General features: G+C 45.2%; 1 protein-coding gene across 1 annotated transcript in view; it reads left to right on the top strand.

Annotated features, from left to right (window-relative positions):
• LOC109298514 (orofacial cleft 1 candidate gene 1 protein homolog) overlaps positions 1 to 14,284 on the top strand; it is a 78,985-nt gene extending 64,701 nt beyond the window's left edge. The window contains exons 7-9 of the mRNA XM_019518648.1: positions 6,100 to 6,183; positions 13,569 to 13,738; positions 14,204 to 14,284. Coding sequence (XP_019374193.1) covers positions 6,100 to 6,183; positions 13,569 to 13,738; positions 14,204 to 14,284 — 335 coding nt within the window. The remainder of the gene's footprint in view (positions 1 to 6,099; positions 6,184 to 13,568; positions 13,739 to 14,203) is intronic.
• The last annotated feature ends 13,445 nt before the right edge of the window (positions 14,285 to 27,729 follow it).

The following is a 27,729-nucleotide window of genomic DNA, read 5'->3' as shown; positions in this document are numbered from 1 at the left end:
ATGCGAAGTGAGCAAATGCTGTTGGAAAAATGGCGCCGATAGACTTGCTTGACGCAGGGTTGCTACAAACCTTCAATTTGTAAAAAACGCAATATCTGTGAAGCGCAATAAAGCGAAGCGCAATAAAACAAGGTATGCCTGTACTCCACTGTGCAAGAGTGTGACCTAACAAAAAGATGCATGTTAGGATCATAGGAAAGTGGGTCATGAAGTCCAGTCCCCTGCTTAAGATGGGATCATCCTTGACTAAAGCATTCCAGCCAACTGTTTGTCCAACTTGCCCTTAAAATCTTCTAGGGATGAAGTTCCCACAACCTTTCTAGGTACTCTGTTTCAGTGCTTAAGTTTTCCTCATCTCCAACCTAAAATTGCTTTGCTGCAGCTTGTGGCTACTACTCCTAGTCCTGTCTCTTATGCCCACTTGAAAAACACATCTCCATTATCTTTTTATAAGCAACCTTCAGGCATTTAAGACTGTTATTAAATACCTCCTCAGTAGGGGCATCTACACAAGATGCTTCAAGAGCAGAAGACTAATTCTACTGTGCATTAGCAAGGCAGGCAAAGTCCGTGCTAATGCATAGTAGATTTAGTCTAATGCACATTAACGTCACAAAAAACCTGTGCATCTCAGCTAATGTGCAGTAGCACCAATAATGGCATATTAAGTTAGTACCTGTCATTACAGGTATTAAACTTAATGTGCTGTAATTATGGTACATTAATGAACATGTAGACACACCCAGTCTTCTCTTCTCCAGACTAAACCGTCCTAGTTCTTTCAGCCTTTCCCCATAAATCATGTTTTTCTGGACTCTGATAATTTTTGTTGCTCTTCACTGAGTTCTTCCAACTTGTCCACATCTTTCTTGTAGTGTAGAGCTCAAAACTGAACACAGTACTCCAGGTGAGGCCTCACCAGTGCTGAGGAGAGCAGAAGAATCACTTCCTTGCAACTGACACTCCTGTTAATACAACTCTGTGTGCTGCTGGCTTCTTTTTGTAGCTGGAGCACACTGTTGGCCCCTCTTCAGTTTACAGTCTACTGTAATCCCTAGGTCTTTTTCTGTAGTATTGTAGCCTAGCCAGTCATTCCCAGTCTGTATTTGTACATGCAATTATTCCATCCAACATGCAGGAAAATGCATTTGCCCTTGTTGATTACAGCTGATTGATTGTGGATCATTTCCCTACTCTATCCAGGTCATTCTGGATCCTAGCTCTAGAGTGCCTAGAACTTGGTGGCATCTGCAAATTTGCTAAGCATGTGTATAATCCCATCATCCAAAGTATTAAGAAAATGTTAAACAATAATGGACCCAGAACAGACCACTGGGGGAATCTCACTTGCTCTCTCTTTGCAACTAGACATTGGGCCATTGATGACTACTCGTTGAGCATGATGATCCAACCAGTTATGTATCCACCTTACGTTATTTTCATTTAGTCTACATTTCCTTAGTTTGTTAATGAGAATATCATGGGAGAGTGTGTCAAAAGCTATGTAAAGTCAAGGTATATTGCATCAAATGTCCTCCCCACATCCACAGTCTGTCACATTATTATAGAAGGAATTTAGGTTGGCTGGGCATGGCTTGGTCTTGTTGAATCCATACTGGCTCTTTCTGATCACCTTGTTCCCATCTAGATGATTCACAGTAGATTCCTTGAGGACATACTCCATGGTCTTTCCAGGTATTGAAGTCAGGTTGACTGGTCAGCAATTCTCCATATCCTGCTCTTTCCCTTTCTTAAAGATGGGCACTATATTTGCCCTTTTCCAATCCTCTGGGACCTCACCCAACCTCCATGAGTTCTCAGAAGGGTTAGCCGATGGATCTGAAATTACCTTCAGCTATTCTTTCAGTACTTCAGGGCGATTCCCATCTGATTCTGCTGACTTGAAAGCAGTTAGTTTCTCTAAGTAATCCCTGACCTGTTCTGCCATTACTTGAGGCTGTTTGCCTTCTCTCCTACCTTTGCTGCCAACTGAACTTCTCATCTGGTAGCTGCCCATTTTTGTGATGCCTGAAGTAAAAAAAAAGCATTAAATTACTTCACCCTTTTCTTCATCTGTAGCTAGATTGTCTTCTGTATTCTGTAATGGACATATGGTGTCTTTGGTGTTACCAAAGGAAAAGATAAGGGATGTAAAGCTTTCTCCATCCCTCTTGTTGAAGATGGATCTCTGGGGAGATATGATTGCAAGAGTCATAAGGCCAGAGGGAAAATAAGCAAGCAAAACAAAACAAATCCCCCCCCACAAAAAAAATTAAAACAAAACAAACAACCCCTAGCTCTAGGATGGAGGGTTCTGGACTACTACTGCCAGGCTTATTTCTGTTCTTTAACCAATTACAATGTAATGTACAAATTTACAAACTGTGCTTAAGAAGCAGAGGCTGAAATCTAGGGCTCCTCTCTTCCAGAGGAATGTCCTGGCCCAGGGGTGGGCAATTATTTAGGCTGTAGAGCCACTTAGGGAGTTTTGGTGAGCTGTCATGGCTCATGGGGTCAGCAGCCCCCTCCCCCTCCTCTGCACTGAACTAGGTCAGCACACCACTTGCCCCCGCCCCACCACCAGCCAACAGCAGTTTACCAAAATTCCCTGAATGGCTCTGGGTGCAGTCACCACCCAGCAATCCCAACCCAGCCTCAGGATCTCCATGGAGACCATCTTGGGGCCTGTCTGGGCAGGGTGTGCTCAGCCAGGTGGATGGGATTGGATGGGGCAGTGGGCAGGCAGAGAGCAATGTCTGGGACCAGGACAGGCAGGCTGGGCCTGGCACCAGAGCTGCAGGGTGGTGACAGTGGAGAGCTGGGGCCCAGGACAGAGCCACAATCCACTCCCAGCATGCCCCTGCCCATGGAACTGGCACCTGCTGCAGGGACATGCGGCGAGCGGATTGCGGCTCTGCCCTGGGCCCTGGCCTTGTGCTGTCACTGCCCTGCAGCCCTGCAGCCCTGGCCCCAGCCCTACCCATCTGTCCTACTCCCAGATGCCACTCTCTGTCCACCCGCAGCGCCATCCTGTCCACCTGGCTTAGTGTGCCCTGCTTGTGGGGGTCCCCGGCCAGTCTCCATAGAGACCCTGCCAGTGCCCTTCATCTGGTGGGTGTGGGGAGGATAAGCCAGGGTGCCTGGGCACTGGGGCCCAGTCTGGTGGTGGCAGCAACACTGGCAGCAGCAGCCAGAAGGAGCCACTTCCACCAAAGCTGCCAGGAACTAGAGTCTAGCCACTGCACCACCTCAGCCCCATTGTGCACCCTAGGGCAGCAGGACCATCTGCATGTGCCATAGTTTGGGCTGCCCCCCATGCCTGGGCTGGGGTGGGGGGCAAGGGACCCACTGTGGGATGGATAAAATTCCTTGGCAGGCCTGATCTGGCCTGAAGACCATATTTTGCCTATTTTTGTCCTAACTGCTAAGCTACAGGAACAAGGTCTTGTTTGCTTCTTTTCAATCTAACTACATAACTTGCATCCTTGTCTATCCCATGAAGAGTGTCCTTCCTTATTCTGCCCTGCATCCTGGTGGATCCTCTCAAAATTCCTTCCCCAGGTAAAAGGGGGCCTAGTATCCAGGTCTCATATGTACTGGGCAAATATTTTAACTACTTGATTATTGGGCAAAATGTGAGCATCAGCACCACACACTGAATTGTCTGACTTCAGAAACCCTGTGTGCATCTGTCCTAGAAGTGCGATTAGGTGTTGTGATTTGCGGGTAAACAGAGAAATATAGTGGATAGATACAGAAGGCCGAGAGTTCAGAGATGCCCATGTGCTTTAGCATTTCCTGTTAGGATGTTACCTCTAAATATTGAATCCATCTTTGGAGGTACTTACTGTTGTCCTTTCTATACACAGAACACTTGAGGCGCCTAAACCTAATTACTTTTGGATATCTCCAGAGGCTCTTCATTAACTGTGCAGGGATGCATGATATCTAACTGGGATATTTTGAATCTCCGTCTTGGTGCAGGTGCTAAAAAGATAGTTAAGTGAGCACCTAAGTTTAAAGGTATAATAAGAGTATTTGAAATCAGACTTGAATGATTTCCACCTAATACTTAGGCTTCAGCTTTGTTAAGGGCAGATTGTGTATAAATCCACCCCCTGCTTTCTTCCATCCCCATGTGAGAGGCCAGAATGTCATAGGATATCAGTATGATGCTTAGGAAGTTGAATCACGTGATTTGTTTAAGCTCAAGTTTCTTACGAGTAAGGTTTTATTCCTAGTGACAGTGGCTTTGGCTCATTTAATAAATGACCTTCAAAAATCCATCATCTATTTAATATTCACAGAAGAGAAAGGAATTGAGGTAGGTGTACAAGTGTGTGTGTGTGTGTATAAATACAAGCCAGCTTTTCTTTTGGGGGTGTCATACTTCTACCGTAATCAATTTATTTTCAGGCCTCTTGTCTATGACAGGAAATCCTAGCTATATAATACATATCTTAAATGTTCCCTTGGGTTTTATCTGGAACAGATGAAACCCCTTGGAAAGTCCATCTGATTTTTTGTTTCTTTTGACATTTACATACTAGGTCAGACTGTGTCTAAGAGAAGAACTATGTCTAAATGGTTGTCCTTTTGAATTTTTCTTTGTTTTCCCCTGCCAGAGCTGTCACTCAAAGGTCAATGAAAGCCCAATTTATTAGAGGCATATTTGCAATGGTAGTCCACTCAGGTTTGTTCTGCTGAGACTTACAGAACAGTTACAATGCTACGTGGAGATGAGTTTATTTATTTACTGACCATTTTTGCCTAGAGCAGTGCTAGGCCATGGATTGGAGAGGAACATTTCTTTTAGATTAATGATTCATATCCATATATGTCATGACTGTACATTACAAAAGTAAACACATTTATGGCTCTCATTTTTGTTTGTTGTATATTCCACTACCTGTCTCCTGCTACATCTCAGTTTCTCTAGTCATCCTCTGAAGAAAGGAACTTTGTTCTCCTTGCATACATTTTAGCTTCTTCTGAGTACAGATGTGCCCCAGAATCTTGTGTAGTGGCTCCTATGGTATTCCTGAAGAAAAAGCTAGCAATTGAAGCAGGATTTGTTTGGATTTATCTTATACAGAAAGTACTTATCATTTCATAAAGAGAAAAGCAGTGTGTTTCTAGAGAAATAGGGCTCATTGGAAATTTCTTCAGAAACCTTTCATATTTAATTGTGGGTGGTATTTCTCCATAGTTTATTTTTAGAATAGTTGTATAAAATTCTCTAGCAGGGATATTATTCCTTACTAAATTCTTTGGTGTTCTTAGAACCAGTAACTCCAAACAAAATTGATGGGCTCATATTTTATTCTGTCTATTAGGTACTTAAGTGGACTTAGGTGTCTGTATGTGATTCTATTTCACCCTGCTTATATTGCAGAAAAAACATCAACACATCTACTTTTGTAATGTGCCATCACCTTAGTCTTAAGACATTCTTAAAGAAAACTTGCTCTCTGAAAATCCATTAAGGCACCTGAAATTGGGCATCCAAAATCCCTTAATCGACTTTGAAATTTTGTGTGTATTATTCAAAACATTTGAGTTAATCTGGAAATTACCCCTGCTATGGACAAAACTAGGGGAAAAAATGTTTGTTTGATATTTTGGGATAAAAGGCTGGCCACAACACCCACATTCATGGGGAGCCTGAGATATTCAGAAGGTTTTCAAATTTAAGCTATATATAGTGTGTTGTCATCATGTACACCTGTCCTTAATTGCTTAATATAAATCCAGTAGTGCAAGAATTTGAGAGAAAATTATTTTTATTAGAAAGCGAAATAATATTCAGGTGATATTTACATATAAAAAAATACATTCATCACTGCAATTGGATTTTCACCTCAAAGAAAGACAAACCAGGCTGCTATGCAACAGGATACACCATATGGATAATTATTCATGTATTTATTTTTTGAATAACAGTATTTTTCATAACTTTGAAATAAACTGTAATCACTTTTACAACATTTAATTCTCTGCATTTGGTTTTGAAAGGTTGAAAGGGCTTCTTCTTTGTTGGTTAATTGCCTTATGTTTCAATATTACTGGTGAAAACATTCATTTTTGATGTTTTTTTAGAGCCTGTGAAGCTAGAGGAGAAAATTCTCTATGGTGAATTGATGAAACTTATAGATGAAGAACATAAAAGACTGGAACCACCTGGTAAGTAACAAGACTCCTCACTTAAAGAAAGAGTATACAATTATTTCAGAAATGTTTTCTTCGTTTAACGTTAAGAGGCTCTGTCTGAACCGCTGGAAGTTAAAGGCAAAATTAATGGTGAATTTAATGTAAGCACCAATAAGATCACCACCAAAATGTTTTGTTATTTATGAATGCAGGCCACAGAAAGACTTAAGTAGTCCATAGTAGTGGTCAGCAAACTTTACAAGGCCCAGGCTTGGCTCTGATCCAATGTGGGCCAAGGGGCTTTGGCAGCATGTCAGCAGCAGGGGACTTGCTGCAGCTGTGGGGAAAGGATGGTGGGTAGACGTGGTGGTGACACAAAGCCCTGGCAGAGGCATAGGTACAGTTAAAGCCCTCCAGCACCATAGGGTGGATCCAGTGGCTCAGTGGGGCAGATCTGGCCCCTGGGTCCTATGTTACTGACTTTGCTCTATAGTCTTTGAGTTGCCTCTTTGCAGAGGAGTGAATTTCACCCAAAAATATTGGGACCAGAGTTAGGCATGAATCTCTATGTAAAGGTGGCTTTATTCCTATGGGCGCTGACCACCTACCACAGCTTTTTTGAGGGAGAAGATATTTAAAGTGTTTAGAAGAGGTTCAGTTTTGTAACAACAGCATCCAGATTAGACAGTTCTAGCCACAGTCTCGTTAGAAATTGTGACTGCAGGGAAGGGGCATTTAACATTTAGTTGCAGTTCTCTTCTCTTCAAAGAATGCAAGAGGAAGGCTCCTTAACTCCAAACTCTCAGCTTTACTTTGGTTTTTTTTTTTTTTGCTTTTATGATAGTTATTTAACATCCTATGAATACATGGAACCAATAGCATCACACCTATTACATGCTGCTTATCTCTATCTTATTTGGATAACAGGGAATATGGATGATTTGCAAGTTAATGCTTTTTTTCCCTCTTCACACTAATTTATTTATTTATTTTTGCATGCATGCAAGTGTGTTTTCTACTCTTGTCTATAAAGGGCTTCTGTATTTTTTCACAGTTACATCTACTCTATTGGAGAGACAGAACAGGTGTTTGCCTAGGGCATCCAAGCTTTACCACGGCAACATAGTTTATGACTATTTAGTTTGTGAGTAACTTTGTTTTATAAGAGGCCGTCATTTTTCAGTTTCCCTAGGGTAGCAAAATCCCTTGAACTGGCAGTGGTCATATCAGTAATCTCTATCCTGCGCCATTGTAAATGCAAGGAAAAGAAAGTACAACTACCATAGCTAAATAAATGCAGATAGTGTAAGCAAAAACCTTTAATAGATTTTTAGCAAACCCAGTATTACTACATGTTAATGTGGAGTTCCACATTACTGAATAAGATCAAAGTAGGCTGTGAGTTGATTGTTGCTTTTATCGTGTAATGACATAGGGTAAAATGAAAACACGTTTTGCTGTGGTAAATCCAGCATTATTTCTGTTGCAAATATTGGCTTGTGGTGTAGTTCTACAGAACGTAGCTGGGCCCCTTTACTAAAGTATGTGAGTGCCTCACAATCTTTAATCTATTTATCTTCACAACGCCCCTCTGAGGGTGGTAAGTTTTCCTATTCCACATGAAACAGGTAGAGAGAGGCTAAGTGACTTGCCCAGCATTACTAAGAAAGTCTGTAGCAAAGCAAACAATTGAATGGAGGTTTTCCATACTGTGGGTACTTTAACCACAGGACCATCCTTCTGCCCTCCTGCTTCAGTACACTGCCATATACTTTTGCTGTACAGTGTTAATGAGCATCACCATAATGAAGCATGGAAAATGTTAGGAATAGGAATGCCTACTTCTTTCTTAGCAAATAGTTTGTTCACCAAAGTCAACATGGTTTAAGTCACATTTTATAAATATTTTGGTGGAAAGCATTTTCCTTCCAGATCAGATACATGAAACTAAAGTTGGGGGCAGGGGGAGAGTCCCCCTTTTGTGCTGTTGCCCTGAGGTTGGCAGTCTACAGATTACAGGTCAAATCTGGCCTGCAGAAACATTGGACCTGGCCAGTCAGTATGGGGCTTTGGCAGCATTTGGCAGCAGGCTTTGGTTTAAGGTGCTCCCCTTGTGCCACCTTAGGAACAGGCAGCAATGGCAGCCAGGTCCTATCACCTGCCTGTCCTCCTACCTCTGACTCAAGGTGGGTCATTTTGGCTTCAAGCTGGAAAAGGTTTCATACTCCTGCTTTAATGCAGTGGTTAGGATTCCCCCTTGGTACGTGGGAATAGTGCATCTTGTTGGAACTGCTTTGTATAAAATACTTAAATATTTACTGGAGTAGGGACTGGTGAGTATCCAAATCACTAGGCCTAAGAGTCTCTCTCTCTCTCCCCATCCCCCTTCTCCTACCCTGTGCTCCCTTATCCCTCTCCTCTTGAGTTAACAGTAAATACTCTTATCCTAAACTTTATTTTAACATCACTTTTAGTCTTGGGATTTATTTGGTTTTAGAAAAATATTGAAAATATCTTTCCTGAACAGTAAGCATAGTTTACTCATCATTTCTCAGTAATTCACTCTATATTCAAAAAAAAAAAAAGAAAGAAAGAAAAAGAAAGAACAGAAGAAAAGAATGGCTCTAAGCTTGGTGTGAGCATGCTGGGTTTCCTTTCTTTCTTTTTCTTTAAAGCAGGGTGTCAAAGATGCAGTACTCAGGCCCAATCCAGCCCATGGGTTTCAGATCAATTTTGCATGCTGCGTGGGACACACTGGCCCTGACCCTAGCCCCAGGTGCTGCATCTGATGCATAGAGCTGATTTGGTGTATGCTGCATGTGGTGTGTGGGGCTGGACCAGAAAACATGAATGTTGCAAGCAGCAGAAGGGCAAGTTTGGGTTGTGTGGTGCATATAGTGCCCACACTAGACTGGCCCAGTCCATTGGCTTTGATGTGTGGGGCCAGTCTCTGGGCCTGATCCAGCCTGGAAACAAGCCCCACAACCCTCATCCACCCTCCCGGGCCAGATGAATTTCACACCCCTACTTAAAAGCATCATAGGAATGTTGAATCCTAGCTTTATACAACCTTACAGGTAGAGCCCTGAGTTCTGACTGAAGCCTATGGGGTGTTGATTTCTCCTCCATCCTGTCAGGCAAATGGATACCTATTGGAGATGATGAGAGGAAAATCAGAGTTTTTAATGCCCACATAAAAAGGGCTAACTTGACCTGTGTAACCCAGTTCATTTTCTGTCTCTAATGCCCCATCTGCATGTTACACCCAAGATGTGATTAACCATTTAATCATGTCTTAAGTTGTGACCCAGCCACGCATTCAGGCAATTAATAGTGTCATAAAACAAGGAATAAGCCACAAAGTTATTCCACAAAAATTCTAATAATTTTGTGGCTCATTCTTGTCACACCATTATAGGCACAGAATGTGACAGAAGTGACAATTTTCACCCGATCTAGCCACAGAAAGTAGTCTGTAGCTGTGACCAAACACAAATGCATAGCCACAAACAGCTTAAAAATGCCCAATCCAGCAAAAATCTGAACCTTCATTGCATGAGAGCTCAGATGAAGACGTTTCAAAACAGAGCATCTTTTGTAACTTCTGTCTATGCTGCCTGACAGCCTGTCAGTGTTTTCAGAATGGGAGGACAGAAAGGGAACAGAAGGAATTTGGTTTGAGGATTTTGTTACCTATCGGAGTGTGGGTTAGGTGTATTGGAGCCCCTCCCCAGGTGGGAGGGCTCCAATTCAGTTACCCTACCCTCTAGTTGGGAAACCCCTAGAACCAGTTCTTTCTGCTCCCTTTCCCCTTCCCATTCTGAAAACAGCACAGGCTAGGATGTAGGAGGTCATTGCTAGGGGAAACTGGCTGCAGACTCACAGCCAGCAGCTACTTTCCCCTCCCTCCTGGACCCAACAGTGAACTTCTGTTTAGTCCAGGGGATTGTTATAACTCAGAATACTTCCTCAAAACATTCTTAGTTATAGTGGGGTGTCTAGGTGCTCCCCTGTGGATGGGAGCCCCATCAGCTGATGGGGCTCCCAACCACAGGGGTGAACCATGTGTGGCCATGGCTGCAGAACTTGCATCTATGGCAAAATGTGGGGCACTGCCACAGCTGTGAGCCTCATCAGCTGTGAGACTCATAGCTGCAGCAGTACATTGGGTGCTGACATGGCTGCAAGCCTTATTGCCTGTGGGAATTTCAGCCATGGGAGCTAGCTATTCGCTGGTGCAGGGGGAGTCCAGGATCGGAATCCTCCCCCTCTCCTTCCCCTGCCTGTACTGGCAATAAGGCATGATTGGATCTGATGCTGGATCCCACAGTTGTGCTTTTTGCCATGCGTGTGTGGCATGGCAGGAGGCATGATTATGTTGATTGTGCATTAGAGCCTATCATGCCCTTACCTGAACGTCTAGAGGAGGCCTAACTGGTAGAACTGCCTTTCTGTGTTGCTGAGCTGTACTTTTGAAGTGACTTCAGGTGCTCTTAATCAAATATTCTCTTAGTCTTAATCTTAATTTAGATGGATATTTCTAGTAGTTCTCTCAAGTGGCCTTTTAAAAATTGTTCTTACCCTCTTCTTACTCTTTTCCAGAGCACGCTCTATGTGGTCCACCAAAAAGACAAAATTAGACATTAGTTTCAGTGAAAGGAAGTAATAAAACTAACCAGAAAAACAAAAAGATACCACAGTGCATTCACAGAGTAGGTACTTTCACAGAGTAGGTGTTCTCATTTTCATTGTGACATGCAAGGGCAACCTGATTGAGCTCACAGAATTTGAAATTAGAATATATAACCATAGGCAAGATTTTTCAGTTGGTGAAAACTGGCTTAATTGCAATGAGTTCAATGCAGTCCTGCTAATTTACACCAGATAAAGATTTGGCCACTGTACAAAGCGCGGACAGAGTAAAGAAAATAAACAATATTGCATCTGTTGGCAATGTTTTCTTTTTTTGGCATTGCCTTTATTTTTATTCTTCTAGACAAACCCTAATGCTTTAGTAAATTTAAATCTAAATATCGTTTTGTTTTTGCATTTAATAGTTGTAGTTCAAATCACTTTTCATTAGGCTTGTAAGATGCTATGTGAAGAGATTCCATGTACCCTAAGGTAACAGTTTGGTTGTTTATATCTACTGTACACTTCCCCCAACATGATTTTAAATTTGTATCCTCTTGTAATTAAATATAAAAAACCCCCTGCATCCTGTGTGTTGGTGGCATAGAGGTGATTTAATCACTCAGAGACTCAACAATTAAAGTTGTTCAAAGATGAGTAGTTAGCAAAACTGAAAATGTTAAGAGCCTTAGTTTTATCTTTCCTTTTCTGGTCTTCATTAGAGAATGGAAGACTTCAAAGGGGAGTAAGAAAAAAATCTTTAAGTGCTTTCATGTTCTGGGATGGATGGAGAGACAGACAGATAACTAGATATGGCATTTTCTTGCAGAGAAAGAGAAACTGAGAAATAAAAACCTCCAAACATTACTCTGCAGAGGAATGAGGTGACCATGATAAAGTTAGATGCAGAGAACCTGGTTGCTGTCACTTCTTAGTGATCCTAACATGAGGAAATGAGCAAAATACTTGTCTGTCTTGTGTCCCAAAACTGGCATTAGTACTCCATGAAATATCAATGAGATGATATTTTAGTGAGCAGCATATCAAATTACATTGCAAACATTTAAATTGTATCTTCTTTGTAGTGGGCTTGGTGAATGGGAGAAATTTTTGTTTATGGTATGCAGTACTCAGTGCATAAATCCAGTGAGCCAAGTATTGTATTCTGTACAATGCATTGTGTGGTAAGCTTACCAAGTGCCTGGGTGGACACTAGGGGCGTGTGAAATGGACTGTATTTGATTTGGATTTGGATTCAGCCCAAATTGGGGACAATGTTTCAATTAGTTGATTTGGACTGCTGTTTACAAGTTGATTTGGCCAAATCTGAATCTCAAGATTTGATGCTGATTTGGAGAAACAGAGATTTGACCATAGACACAGCTTTAAATGTTTTTTCTACGTACCTCAAGGTACCAGCCACGGCTTGTGAATGCTGTGATGCTGGGGCAGATGGAGAATCCCACAGAAGTACAGGGGGGCCCCCCTGCGTGCTTGGCAGCAAACCCAGAAGTACTTCCAGTCCACTTCCAGTCCTCCTGTGCCCCTCTGGCTTGGCGATCAGCCACAGGGGGATCCTGGGTGCCCACCGCAGACCCAGGAGGCACCAGTCACTGGGGTGCAGGGGGGCCCCCCAGTGTGCTCCCCGGCAGACCTAGAAGTGGACTGGAAGTGCTTTTGGTCCACTTCTGGGTCTGCTGCCGAGTGTGCTGGGGTCCCCACCACACTCCTGCAGGATGCTCCATCTGCCCCAGCATCACAGCATTGATGAGCCGCCTGGTACCTTAAGGTATGTAGAAAAAACATTTAAAGCTGTGTTTATGTCCAAATTACCTAATGTTTCTGAATTTCTTCAAACTGATTTGGGGGGTCTGATTTGATTTGGAGAGATTAAAGGGTCTCCTGATTCGATTTGGATTTAGAGATTCGGTCACCAAATCAGGCCGAATCTCTGCCAAATCAAATCAAGGACCGAAGCTTCGTACAGTCCTACTGAACACCCTCATGCATGCTTCAGATGGGCTGCCTCCTCAATTGGGAAACAGCATAGCTGTGTTCATGTAGTGCTGAGGGTGGGTTAGTTATATGTAGGACAGGTTAACTGGTACCATCACTGAGCAGTGCTAACTAGACAACTTCAAGAACCGGTCAGACCCACAAGCACTGTTTCCAGTTATGGAGTCAGCCCACCTGAAGCAGCTCAGCATCCAGGAGAGCATCCTTCCTGAACATGGTAAATATATCACGTAGACACAGTCTTGATCTCACCCATGTAATGTTACTGAAGCCACAGAAGTTTCTATGGTATAAATGAGAGCAGAATTGGATCCAATTTACTAAATTGGTATTGAGTGTTGTCTGTCTGTGGGTGAGGGGAGTAAGATGACCGGTATTAGTCTGAATCCTCCTAAGAATTCCTAAGAATAGTAACTTTTCTTCTTCTTCCATAACTTGGTAAGTCAAAGCCACTCATGATTGCAATGTTTTTTATATCACACTGGGGGTTAAATTAACCTAGCACATGTAAATTGGTTACTAGATATTTTAAAAACAAAATATTCAACTCTTCCTTGTAAACCTGTGTTACTATTGAGATTAGGTTTCCTGATAATGAAATGGGGTATCTGCATGTTGCCAAAAGTTTTGATGTTATAATATATTGTATTTTTTTATGGTATCAATCGATGCCATAAAGCTGACCTGCCCAGCATGTTGGCCGAGAAGTACTAATCAATGAACCAAATGTCATTTGGCAAAGGATAACCTGCCACCTTTCTTTCAAGCAGCCCATATCATCAGTGAAGATTTTTCAGACTCCATAATGCCTGTCAGCTTCACTAAAACACACGACTTTTGCAAGGAGGTTGAAGATGAAGTGATTCCTTCGTATATTGTACAGTTTGAGAAAGATGTTCAGGATGACATAATTATGCTTGGCAGCTTTTCACCGGAACAGGTCAGAGTTAGGAACTATAAGACAATTTCATCCTTTGGTGCATAACATGTTGTTGACTTGTCAGCCTTATACACCAGTGATAGCCAGTGATAAATATACTGAAAAGATAAAAGATTATTGTCTCTTATCACTGGAATTTTTTTAAACTAAGAGTAGTAGTCATTCCCTTATTTACATTTTAGTATGAGTAAAATGAGATCTTGATTGCTGCTTCTTTCCTGAATAATGAAGTGTCTGTAGCTACTCCATAGTTAAGCCTGAAAGTGAATTCGATTCATAAACCAATTCCTTTCCCCAGCAGCTTAAGAAAAGCATGGTATATTTGTTTAAAATGTGTAAGTTAAATTTGGGGACAAGGAAGATTTGAGCAAGAGATTAATTGGACAAAGGGTTTTTGAATTATAAAACTGAAGTGTTCATTTTTATCCAGAAAAATGCTCCTGGTTTTCTTTTGCTGTTTTGTAGCCAAATGAGACAGACAATGAAAGAGAAATTGGGTTATGGATTCACATTGTCAAAGTGGAGGCTTCAAAAGCAAAATGGTAGTTGTTAGTCACTGAACATACCATTTTGCCTCTGAAAATCTCACCCCAAGTCTGGTGCATGGGAGCAAAGATTAATTGATTAATATATCATTTTTAATTAGTAACACAAGAATGGCTCATTGGCTCTGATGCGCTTAAAATAGGCTGCCAAATGACTAATGGTGACCTAAGCTTTTATTTTTAAAAAGTAAGTCTCTAGATCTTTTCATTGCAGAAATAGATCTCCACAATTAAATTTATTGGATTAATCAATTTGGTGAAGGAAATGCCTTACTGCTCTGCTGTCTGTCTCTAACTCCCTTGCTAACTCCCTTATCACTTTTTCTGCCTATTCTTAAATTGCTTTTCCCCTATACAGTGAAACTTAGGTGGTGCATAGAAGGGGCAAACAGAAGAGAACAAAATCTGGGGCTGTGGAGCATGGAGAAAAGGGGACATGGATGATGTCTATTATGTAGGGGAATAATTGAATTGAGAGCAAGAGAGGACATGGCTACAGGGAGCCTGTTAGCAGAACAGGGAGTGTTGCGGTTTTCCTAGACCATTGGATGTCTCCACATTATGGAGACTTCATTAGATGTATTGGCATAACTCCTAACACCTTGCATAACTCACAGGGAACCTCATTTCATCTTGAAAAGTCTAAATAGTTGATTACCCCTCTAAAGACAATCCTGATTAGCACTAGGTTCAAGAACCTGACAAATCTATTTAAGAGTATTTTTTTTTTTACTATTCAGGTTTCTAAGCTTTCTGAGGTGGATTGAGGGACATTCATAACCTTATAAATCTCATGGGAGCTCACACAACACTAGACATCTTTAAGATAGGCCCAAGGGAGTCTCTGAGAGCCTCTTAAGGCTTGCAGAGGTACATTTTGGGGTGATACATGACAAGACACCTATCTGTTGTTATCTTGTGTATAGACAACTATACTTTTAAGTGACAGCTTTGAAGAAAGTGGAGCTGTAGAAGACCAAGTTCTGGTTCGCAGGGACAGTTAGAAGTGGTCATGAATAAACAGGATTTCTTTTAACCACTGTGGGAGCATCCACACATTCAAGCACATGCATTTGCAGCAGCTCTAATAGAAGTGATGCAAATTTGAGCTGGGGCTTTTTGCCTCAGTGCACGTGCTCAGATATGCACTTTGTTGTGGAGCAAATTGTGCCAGTTGGGGCAAAATAACCCTGCGTGGCTCCTCCTGGATCTGTAGCCAGGGGTAGCTAGAGGCTGGGGCCAGCACCAGTACTGTCCCCAGCAGTATGAAAAGCTGCCCTGTCCTGGCCCCATCAGTACAAAAAGCTGCCCTGGCTACTTGCCCTCAGGAGCTCCTGGGGGTGGCTGGGGCACCCCAGTGGCAGAGTCTGTACTCCACCCTTATCCCATGAACCACTGGGGACCTCAGCTGGCGGCTCCTCCATAGAGCTGTCGCCATGGGTGTGTATGTGGTAAACTTCATGGACACCCCTGTCTCCTGCCTCTTTTGTGGGCAGAGGGAGACCCTGGCCCACATGACCCTTGAGTGCGCCAGGCTGCAGTCCCTCCACCTCCACCTCTAGAGCCTCCACTTGAGGTTCTGGTTGAATTTCACCCCCCACCTTTTTGTTTTTGGTCACCCCATTTGTGGCTCCAACAAGTCCCAGGACCTCCTGGGCAACCTTCTCCTGCCTCTGGCCAAGCCTATAGACCTCTCGGTGCCAGTGGTCCAAAGGGATGAGCTACTTGCATTTCTTGACTGTGACTACACTTGCCGGTCCGCCAGCAAGGTACAGCTAGCCTTGGACTGCTGGGGAGATTTTGACAGTGGCCTTGCCACTGTGAGGCCGCTGGTGAGTGGGGGAAGGCAAAGGGCCCAAAAGCTGCAACGCCTGGATCTGTAGGTGGGCCTGCTGTTTCATAGATGCCCTCTATACATATGGGAGGATGCCACGCGAACCGGTGGGCCCCACACTGGGTGTTGAGATACACGAGGCCCCTGCTGAACTGTTCACTCCACCCCCCCAGCCATGAGGTCATTTAAGATCGCAACCCTCAATGTCCATGGCTGCAGTAAGGGTCTCTGGAAGTGCCAGGTGCTCACCTCCCTTCAGGAGGGATGGTACCCCATAGTATTCTTGCAGGAGACCCTGATGGGACCAGCTGGAAGCTCCTCTCACTCTGAATGAGTTTTTAGCTACCCTCTGTCTGATGCCTGGCAACAAGGTACCAGGCATCAACGGGCTGACCATGGAGTTCTGCCGGGCCTTCTGGGATGTCCTCGGCCTAGACCTTGCTGCGGTCTAAGCCAAATCTGAGAGAACTCCCCCTGTCATGCCAGAGGGCCTTGCTAACCCTTCTGCCAAAGAAGGGGGATCCCCAGGACCTAAGAAATTGGCATCCCATGTTCCTCCTCTGCACAGACTATAAAGTGGTAGTGAAGGCCATCTTGCTGGGCCTGCAGTCTGTGCTGACAGATGTGATCCATCCCTACCAGATGTACACGGTGCCTGGTTGTTCTATCTTTGACAACCTGTACCTGGTTTGGGACCTCCTGGAGCTATCATGCTGGGAGGGCCTGTCTTTTGCCCTCCTGTCCATGAACGAGGAGAAGGTGTTTGACAGAGTAGATCACAGGTATCTCACAGGCATGCTGCAGGCCTTTGGCTTTGGGCTCTGCTTCGTGTGGGCTCTCCAGGTGCTGTACACCTCTACAGAATATTTGGTCAAGCTCAACTGGACTGTGACAGAGCCCACCCCATTCAGGAGAGGGGTGTGTCAAGGTTGCCTTCTGTTGGGCCAGCTGTATGGCTTGGCCCTGGAGCCCTTCCTCATTCTCCAGTGGAAGTGGGTGGTGGGGTTGATTCTCCGGGAGCTGGCAGTGTGGCTGGTCCTGTTAGTGTATGCTCCTCATGGTCCAGGACTCAGGTGACCTGGCACAGGTGGAGGCCTGCCAGGCATTGTACTCAGCAGCCTTCTCTGCCTGGGTCAACTGTGTCAAGAGCTTTGGCCTGGCAGTGGGTGATGGGTGGCAGGTGGGCTCACTCCCACCTGCCCTCCATGGGATCTGCTGGAGTATGGGCTCACTGCTCTACTTGGGGGTCTACCTGTCCCCCACAGACCCCTCCCTGCCAGAGAACTGCTGGAGGCAAGGGTGGTGGAGCAGCTCCAGGCATGGGCAGGGCTCTTGAGATGTCTCTCCCTGTGTAGAAGAGTGCTGGTGCTGAACCAGCTAGTCCTGTCCATGCTCTGGCACTGCTTATACACCATGCCTGTGCCCCCTGAGGTCCTGGTGGGACTCCAGAGATGGGTGCTGGAGTTTTTCTGGCCAGGAAGGCACTGGGTCACTGCAGAGGTCTTGAGTCTCCCCTTGCAGGAGTCTGCCTGTGCAGCCAGGTCCTGGTGTTCAGCCTTCAGGCCCTGCAGCAACTGCTATACATTGTTGGTAGCCACATGGCATGCGGCTACCTGGGGTGGAGTTTCCTTTGCCACTTTTGGGGGCTTCAATAAGCCTGTGGGGCTTCTCCCTGCAGGACCTGTGAGGGCTGCCAGATTTCTACCAGGACCTCCTCTGGGCCTGGAGGCCGGTCTCCACCTCCAGGTCCCCCGCAGTTGCCTAGGGTGCCAACCTGCTCATCAAGCCCCTCCTCCAGAACCCCCACCAGGAGGTGTCGATGGCAGAGGTGCCCCAATTGTGACAGAGGTTGATCCTGACTGGTGTCACCCACATTGGAGACCTCCTGGACTATGATAGGTGGGAGTGGGTGGACCCCGCTGCACTGGCCATGGGTCTACCCAAGATACGTGCAACCTGCCATCTGGTCCAGGAGATGAAATCTGCTCTATGTCCCAATGCCTTTGCCTTTGTTGACCAGGCCCTGTGTGGTGGCAGTTCCCAACCCTCCATGTCTTCTAGCCCACAAGAGCTTACCATGGGGCCAGCTTGTCATGGAGCCCACTATTGTGTGCATCAGGCTGGAGCCCCTCCATCTCCACCTCCAGAACCTCCTCTTGAGGTTCTAGTTGAATTTCACCCTCCACCTTTTTGTTTTTGGTCACCCCATCTGCAACCCCACCAAATCCCGGGACCTCCTGGTCAACCTCCTCCTGCCTTTGGCCAAGTGGGTCCTGCACTTGACCAGGAAGGAGGCTTTGGCTGGGAATGTTCTCAGAGACTGTAGGGCCACTTTCCTCTCCCTTGTCCATGTATGTTTATGGGCAGAGCACCAGTGGGCAGCGTCCACTGGCTCCTTGGATGCCTTTGAGGATGGCCTGGGGGGCTTTGCTTGGTGTCCCCCCTGGAGAACTTCTTTTCACATTTTGAACCTTTCATTCCCACATCACTCCTACCCTTTTCTTCCTTAGTTGTCCCACCAAAAAAAACTGCAACCCCCCCCCAAAATTATCAGTTGTATCTTTCAAACTCTGGTCCTACACAGAGCTATTAGTTAACTAGGTGGGCCTTAAGGCCCATGATCTCTGGAAGATACAAATAGACAGGAGCTCCTGGGGCCCGGCCAAATGGTACCTGGGGACACTACCCCTTGTGCCAGCTGTACTGCTGCAGCAGCATCCCAAATCCATTTTTAAAAATACCTGAACATCTATGTTCTTCCACAATTAAAACAAAAGACCACTCTACACACACACACACGCATGCACACACAGACACACATATCTAGAGAGGGAGAGAGGGATCAATCAGTTGAGCAATGCTTTATTGGTATATTTACAATGTTAAAGCAATTTGGAAGCCTACCAGTGTCTCCATCATCATGATAAAATAAATTCTAAATACCTATATGTGTTGATGTATGCTTTTGGTTTTCTTTGCACATGATGGGTGTGTGATGTGAGGGATGTGGTGTTTGCAGGAAGGGGGTGGGAAGGAGTATAGGGGAAGGTGGGTGTGTGTTTGTGGAGGGATGCAGGTTGGGGTGTTGGTAGGTATGGGGCAATTGCTGGGGCGACTGTGGGTGTGGGGGGTCACTTAGGAGGGGTGGGTCCCCCGGCCCCTACAGGGTGCAGTCCCACCACGCAGCACATGGAATGCTCCCCTCTTCAGGGCCCCAGCTCCCACCTGGAGGGCCACAGCCCCCCTGTGCAGGGTCCCAGGCACCCTGCAGGGTCACAGCCCCCCAGCACAAGGCCCATAACTTACTTTTGTATCAGCAGTGGGAGTGGGACGCTCTGAGCCCGCTGCTGCTAGCTCCCAGCTCTTGGGGACTGCATGCCAAGTCCAGCTGGGTCCTGCTGGCCCTGAGGCTTCTCTGCCACCATGGCAACAGGACCTGGCATGGCACACGGGGACCTCATGCCAAGCCTACCCAGGTCCTGCCGGTCCTGCAGGCCCTGCGGCCACTTGTGCTACCCAGCCAGGCCAGTCCCGTGGCGCACAGGGACAAGTGGCTCCACGGCAGGCAGGACCCAGCTGGGCTTGGCATGTGGTCCCCACGTGCCGTCCTCTGGTGGCAGCACTGCCTGTCCCGCTGGGCCTGCAGGGAGGTGGCACATGGCAGGACCTGGTCCAGCCCTGTGCAGCTCACTATTCTGGCTTTGCACCAATGTGGGTCACATGGCTCTGGGAGGTGCAGCTCCTGTGTGCGTCTCCTGGAGCTGTGCAACCTGCTCCAGTGCAAAGCCAGACTAGCGAGCTGCACTGGGCTTGGCTGGGTCCCGCCACATGCCACCAGCTTCACTGCAGATGCTCCCACACTGCAGCTCCGGCCTTGTACACCCGGGGACATCTGCCCCTGCGACTCCCCACACCTCCTTGACATCCTCCTCCACTCCAAATAGACCCCAAACAGCCCCATCCACTCCTGATACTCCCCTGACATCCCCCTGCAACTCCTCACACCCAGTCACTCCCACCAACACCCATAACCCACTGACCCCAAGTCCCTAACTTACTTTTGACAGTGCAGGGGCAACAGGAGCACCATGGAGACACTCTGGCCAGAAACCAGAGCATCTCTCCTGGAGGACTGACTCCCATGCTGGCTCCAGGCACGGTCTGGGACCATGTCTTGCCCTGCTATTCTGTGGAACGCTTTTTTTTTTTTGACCCCTCGGGGGTCTGATTCTGTCCCTGTGCTGCAAACTTGCAGTGCAGGGAACAGTTTTTTGTTCCCACACGTGCCTCTTGCAGCGTCTCGAAAGGGTTCGAGACGCTGCAAGAGCCTTATGCGTGCTTGTCTGGATGCACCTTTTGGGTCAGAATGCTTCCTCAGGGGTTGCAGAAAAGAGGCCAGGCTTCCTGCTAGGATCCTTGGAGATGTGTGTTTGCTCTTTCAAATGTCAGGAAAGCAGTAGGATGAAGGACACTACTTTTTCTAATCCACCTGCTCTTTTCAGCCCTGTGTTAAGATTTTATTAAAAAAAAAAATTGAATAAGGAATTCCAGCAGTATATGACAGAGGGATTTCATATGAGCTTGGAGGGCAACCTCCGGCACTGAGGCAATGATTGAGGGGAGAATTTTAGATCCAAAAGTGTGTAGGTTATAAAGCTAGAAGAGACTTTGATGACGGTTTAACTTTTTGTACTATACAAACCAAAGAACCACACCCAATGATTTCTGCATCAGATCTATATCGTCTGTTTGTGCTGTTGTCTATCTCTGTAACATCATGAAATACCTTGAGTCCTTCCCTAAAGGCAGGGAACAATTTAATTCAAGTCAATCTACCACAGAAAAAACAATGATGTCTTTTCACTGGTGACCATTAAGAGCTACTTAAATCAATATATTGTACTACATGTGGATTCCAATGCTCCCCTGTCAATTAAGAGAAAAACTATCATACTATTGTTAATGTAACTTGGTAAACTCAATCACAGATTCCTGTAGAGATAAAATGCTGGTGGACATGACAAGAATTGGTGTTGCCCAGCAGTAACACATTTTTTAGCATTTCCCTCCATCACTTGCAGATTGTAGGAGCCAGACACTCTGATGTGATATTTACCTGCATTTTATTCTCCTTCCTTTCTGTCTCTTTAATTCTATTCCTTCATGCTTCTCCATTTTAGAATCCCATCCCACTCTGGCATTGTATCAGCAGTAACATTTGCAACTGAAATTAGCTCAAGTAACTGTTTGGATTGGGAAAGGATAAAAGGCAGAGTTGACTAACAGTAGGCTCACTGAAAAATTCAGGCTACTCTGGGGTTGGCCACCAGAAATACTGGAGATCAATAAAATATCTGTGTTCTTACTTTCCTTGGGAACATAAGTTCCACTTCATGATGCTCTTACTGTCTCCCAGAGAAAGGCATAAGGTGGTTTTGTAAATCATCAGACTATCAACCAAAAATCCTGTAGTCACTGTTATTCAGACATTTAGTTATGCAAATGACTGCTCACTGTTTTCTTTAATGTACAGTCTCTCCTCATTTCTTGCTGTACAGTCATAAACTTCATAGATACAGTCCTGAGGCCACTTACTGCTTTCAGATAGATGTGCTAAAATTTCTTGAAAGCAGATGCCAACAAATACATAGCACTTGCAACTTTTGCTAGTCCTTTGAATCTGTGTTCATTGGTTTAAGGAAAGATCTTTTTCCTGTCAGTTTCTTCTAACATTATTACTGAAACAGGAAACGTATGAGTTCTTCCTTTTAAAACATTATTTTTCCTTCTGTAGGTTTAGAGACTAGCACTTGTACTTTAGCCAACATAATTTACGATTAGCTAATTTAATCCAAATGACATAACGTAAGTGAGCCTGAAACAAACTTCTACCCAGTTTGCCTTTAAGTGTAACAAAGTATTTCTAAACATCTACCAGACTGAATAATTAACCCCAGGGCTGAGCAAATGAGCAGAAGAGATTTCTCCCACACATTCCTTTGCATTAACAAAAGGAAAATAAAAATATGGCAGCCCATGGGTTAAAAATACCAAGCAAAGCTTTGAATTGAATTTTACAAGCAAGATTGTGAGATACAGTAGAGTTGGTACTGTTTCCTTTTATGCTGCCAAAAACTCCCTCCAATGAACCATCTGATTTATACTGGAGCTTTGCTGGCAACAGCTGTGGCAAAAGACTATGTTTCAGCTATATGTCCTTTAGTTCATTGCATTTCTTTGCCTATTCATAGGTTCAAAATTGATTGTGTATTTTGTTAAAAAAATCAAAACCTCCAAAAACCTTTTTCTTTGCACAATATCACTGATGTGGCAGAGGTATTCCTGACACTCTTGAAATGGTTGTATGAGGTTTTAACTCTGCAATGTTAAGTTACACAATTATGGCATCTTCTGCTTTAAAAACACAAGAGTTAGCAGTGTCTCCAGCTCAGCAAAAAGTATGGCAAGGGAGGGTCTGATAATGTCCTTTTAAGATAGGGATGATACTGCTAAACCTATTTGCGAATGTTTAATTTGGACTAAAATACTGTTTCCTGTGGCCCAATGTGTAGCCTTACTGACTTCTTTTAAAAGAGTCCTAATGAAATTTGTTTCTAATGAGGAAAAATAAACTGCACCGAGGGAAAATCATCCTAGTAAGATAGTATTGGGGTCAAAACCTAGCTAGAGTACAACCCAGGCAGGATGCAGGAAAGTGTTGCAGAAAGACAACTATAGCAAACAAGGAAAGTCTGTCCCCAAATAAATCAGGCTAGTCCTTACTGGTTGCTGAGAAGGATGGAGAAGAATGTGGATAAACAGCATTTGCTCAGAATCTTTGCACAGAGGCTTCCCCATGGTGTGGTGGAATATGCACCGTGTTTGGGAGTGTGGGCAAGACTATGTACCTCACTGAACTGAGTATGTGGGAGGAGATGGGACCTGGTGCAACCTGAGTAGCCTTCCTCAGGGGATGGCTGTTCTGATATAAATGTAAATGATGTGTCAATGGGCCATTTCTAGGGTTTCCAGTCACTCCTACTGTCAGTCATTGTGCCTTATTCAGGCTTATGTAGGATTTGCTCTTAGAAGAAACGAACAGGAAAGTAGTTATAAAGACCAGCCACTGACCAACAAGATCTTGCAGGTTCTAGGAAAATATATCAGACTTCAAGGATGGGCAAAGTCCAGTTTGTGGGCTGGATTGGGCCCACAGTGGATTCCATTTTCCAGCAGCCCCTGCCCGTGCCACTGCAGCCCGTTTCCTTGAAGATCTCAGGGGCATCAGGCTGTGACAGTGCAGGGCCAGGGTTTCCGAGGAGACTGGCTCAAACAGCACTGGTGGGGCATGCAACTGGGGCTGCGGGGGTCTGCTCCAGGGTGGGGGCCAGGATCTAATGGCAGTGACAGCATGGGCCAAAGCTGGAGCAGAGCTGTGATCTGCTGCCTGCCTGCCCCAAGCAGGAGCATGCAGACAGCAGATCACAGCTTTGCCTTGGTGGGGTGTGCAGGCAGCAGATTACAGCTTGACCCTGGCTCTGGACCATGCTGTCACTGCCACAAGTTCCCGGCCACATCCCTGGAGCAGACCTCCACTCAGCTGCATGCCCTGCCAGCACTGCTTGGGCCAGTCTCCATGGAAACCCTGACCCCACGCTGTCATGGCCCTGCTGCTCGTGGGCTCTCCATGGAAACTGGCCAAGTACTTAAATGTACAAGAGACTTCTTCTACATAAGAAGTCAAAGGGTCGCCCTTCTGTGTGATCCAACAATGAAATCCTGACTGTCCAAGACACTTAGGTGCTCCCTCAATAAAAATGATGTAAGCAACCATGAATCCAGTGCAGTAAATGGACCCAGATTTGCCAATAAAATTACACTATACTCAAGTTTTTTTTCAGGGCTGAGACTTAAAGACAAATTTTTAACAAATATGAGGTAAAATCCTATCCCCACTAAAGTCAGGACAAATTGTGTCATTTTCAACAGGAATGGATTTCATCCTTTTTTATTTCTGAAACCAAAATGGAGTTTATCCTCTCTACCTCTCCACCATTTTTTGTGGAGGGGAGGGGGAGACAACCACTGGATTCATGGTTGCTTACATCATTTTTATTGAGACAGCACCTACCTGTCTTTCACTGTTGGATAACATAGAATGGCACTCTTTTGACTTCTTATGTGGAAGAAGTCTTTTGTGCATTTAAGTACTTGGTAGGATCAGATACCTGAATTCTTCCCAAAGCTGAAACTAAGCTAAAGTTTTTTGTAACTATTCAAATATTTACATTACTGTGATATTCAAGAAAATCATTTTCCATTTTTCCAGCTATTGCAGTTCAAGAACACACTGGGTAGCTTATTCCATTGATCTTTCTAAGATAATAATATGGTATCCATTAATCTAAAAAAGTGATTCTCAATCAGGGTGCCATAGCACCCTGATGTACCATAAAATCCCTTCAATGAGATTACAGGGTGCTGTTGAATGTTAGCCCTGTTAGGTGTGCAAACACCTACACATGATTCACAAGGTAAACCGAGATATTTCAAATAGGACTCCAGTGTCAAAAACATTGTAACCTGTTGTGGTCTCCCTCAGTTCTTTGCAACAGAAGAATTTCTCTGTTTTTTCCATAGTCAAGAAAAAGTGAAATCTAAAAAATGGAATTTGAGGGGTGCCGCAATTCTGAAAAAGTTGAGAACCACTGCTTTAGTATCTAGTACTTGACAATTATTTAATACACATCTCCTCACAACACCATTTTAGGGTAGGGCAGTGCTAATATCCCCATTTTGTAGGTGGGAGATTAAACTACAGGAAGACAAAGGGCCTTATTACACAGTAATTTTAGACAGCTTTTGCAGCTCTTAACCCCTGGATTGGCTGCACGTTAGCACCTTTTAAGTGGCTTAAAGCACTCATTATTCATTTTAAAGTTATGGCACTCCAGGGCAAGATTATCTCTAATTTGCCTAATTTTTCTCCTCTTCTGCCAAATTGAAGTCCTCCAGCATCCCAGGATGCAGTGGCACCTCCTGAATCAAGGCAGGGACTCCAGGGGGCAGTGGGACTGGAGTGCCCAGATGCCAATGTTCCTCCCAGACCAGCTCGTGGCTCTGAATACCCAGGCTGAACTCAGGCTGCAGTGCCTATTGGAGGGCAGCAGGCTGGTGCTTACTCCTCCCACTGACCCACAGTTGAACCTGTGCCCAGCCTTGTGCTCCACTGCAGTGCATCCCCCACCCAGTGCCTGCACCCCCAGGACTTGGAAATATGCTCTGATGGGGCTGGGCAGCTGGAGCAGGATGGAGCTCAGTGGCTGCAGTGCAGCAGCCTGAGGTCAGTTCTTGCTGACCCTGCATATTGCCAGACTGTGTGGGTTCGAGCCGCTGTCTCCCCCCACCTGGCTCACCTGACAGTGGCTGCAGTTGGCAGGTGCCTGAAGCCCCTGAACCCTCTGGGGGCTAGGGGTACAGGAACTGGACTTCCATCCCCTGCTGGCCTTGGGAGGCAGCTGTGAGTGAAACAGTCTCTGCCTGCTTTGTACAGTCCCAGCCTGGATGGGCAGCACTGAGCTCTATGCTCTGTGCCTGGAGCCACCCAGCTGTTATGGGGGGGTCAGGGGCTTCAGGCACCTTCCAAATATGGCTGCTGCTGGGTGAGCCAAGCAGAAGGATCTGGCAACTGGACTGTGCATAGCCTGGTGAATCATGGGGTCAGTGGGAACTGGCCTTGGGCTGCTGTGCTGCAGCCACTGAGCTCCAACCTGTTTCAGCTACCCATCTCCAGTGGGACATGTGAATGAGTCTTGGGGGCCCAATCTTTTTTTTTTTTTCTTTTTGGGAGCTCTCCTCCCTGCACTGCTGTTGACTGGGCACTGCCTCCACTCTGAGGAACCCAATCCCTGGCAGAGCTCAGGCAATGCTCATCCAGGTTGCAGCCTGGGTGGGGGCGGCATGGTGGGGTGGGCTCCAGGGAAAAAAAGAATCAGGCCCCTCAGAGCTCAAGTAGTGAGCCATTCTTGCCCCTAGCTTCTAGTCCTATTCCTGCTCACCAAGCCTCTAGTGTCAAATTACTGCTGTGCTGGTGAAGGATCGATGGGTTTTCATCTTAAGGTGCACCTGATCCGCTAAGTTGAACAACACTAAGCTGATTAACATTTCTTCAGCTTACCATGTGAGGTGTACCAAGGCCCTAAGGTTATGTTTCTACCACAGCACTGATGCTTCCAGGGATGCTTCCACTGATGCTTTTGAGCATGCCTCCTTTTCCACTTATATGCTCAAGCTGAATATGAGGTGGTAAAGGTGCCCTGGGAACTCCTCTTGTGGTTGTTCTTGAGCCCTCTTTTTCTAGCATACTTAGCAACGGCCATGGTGGGGCTGGGGCACGGGGAGGAGAGATGTATTTCTGGAGCAAGTTCACTTTATATTCAGGTTTGGACCATGCAAGGCAGAATGGGTGGGCAGGATGCTAGAGAGATTTCCTCCTTGTAGTATAGGCATATCCTATGCAACTTACCCAATTTCACCCAGGAAATCTGTGTTGGAGCCAGAACCTGAATCTAAGTTTTTCATGTTGCAGACCACCATGGTAATTGTTGGATTATCCTCCTTCTACATCACTGAATGATACTTCCTGCTCTAATTAACCTATTATTGAGAAGGAAAATTTGATTTCTTTCACCTATGTAGACTGATTCCACCTTTTCCCCCCATTGCCAAGTAACTACAGGAATTTTATCTTCCTCCAGCTGCTTGTTACATCATGAAACAGTAATTGCTTTGCTTTTACCCTTCATTTTTCATTTTTGAAATGTTGTCCATATTGATATCAGGAGCACTGTAAACTTCAGTTTCTCTGCTTAACATACAGTCTGTAATGTAGCTGGTTGGAAATAAAGTTTTGTTGGAAAATACCAATCCATTGAGCATGAAAGTTTTTGTTCAAAATATCTTGGGTTCAATTAACTTTCACTGAATCAGAGGCAGGGCTCTAATGGAATCTGGAAACTCCAAGGAGCCAGGAGCTCAGCCCCCAGTTAAGCTTGTGTTCCCAGGGCTTTCTGACCTGCCAAGTTCATTTGCCAAAGCCAGAGATCCTGCAAGCTTTGAGATTCTAACTCTTAGGCAGCACAACTAGTGGCAGACTCACCAGAAAGGTACAGTCCAGGACTTAAGGCAGGCAGCCATACCTAGAGGTAGGAGCCTGAGAGCTCTGGGAGCCCCAACTTTCACTGAAGCATGGCTTCTGGTTTCCTGGAAACCCTGAAAACTTCCAACTGGGGGAAGAGGGTCTCTGTACTTTCAGGCTTCCTGCTATAGAGGTGAGATTCGTAGCTTGGAATTCTTGGGATGGGGATCTCTGGTACAATCCATGTAGTAGGACCACCAAATAATGAGAGATTCTGACAGCCCCTGAAGCGACCCATTGAAACTGATATTCTTGCCAATTTCATTACTGCTGTTAAAACAACATATGTGTGATTTCTCCGAGCAGCTCTAGGTTTGGGGAACTTCTGTTTTCAGAGAAAGTTTTAGAAAATCATTGATTTTGTTCCACTCTGGGTTGATATCAGAGGTTTTTAAAATAATTTTTTCATGATCCA

The sequence above is a fragment of the Gavialis gangeticus genome, unplaced genomic scaffold, assembly GCF_001723915.1.
Source record: "Gavialis gangeticus isolate Ggan-Ray unplaced genomic scaffold, GavGan_comp1, whole genome shotgun sequence".
Taxonomy (NCBI): Eukaryota; Metazoa; Chordata; order Crocodylia; family Gavialidae; genus Gavialis; species Gavialis gangeticus.
The sequence above is the reverse complement of the archived record's forward strand: the minus strand, read 5'-3'. Positions and strand labels throughout refer to the sequence as shown.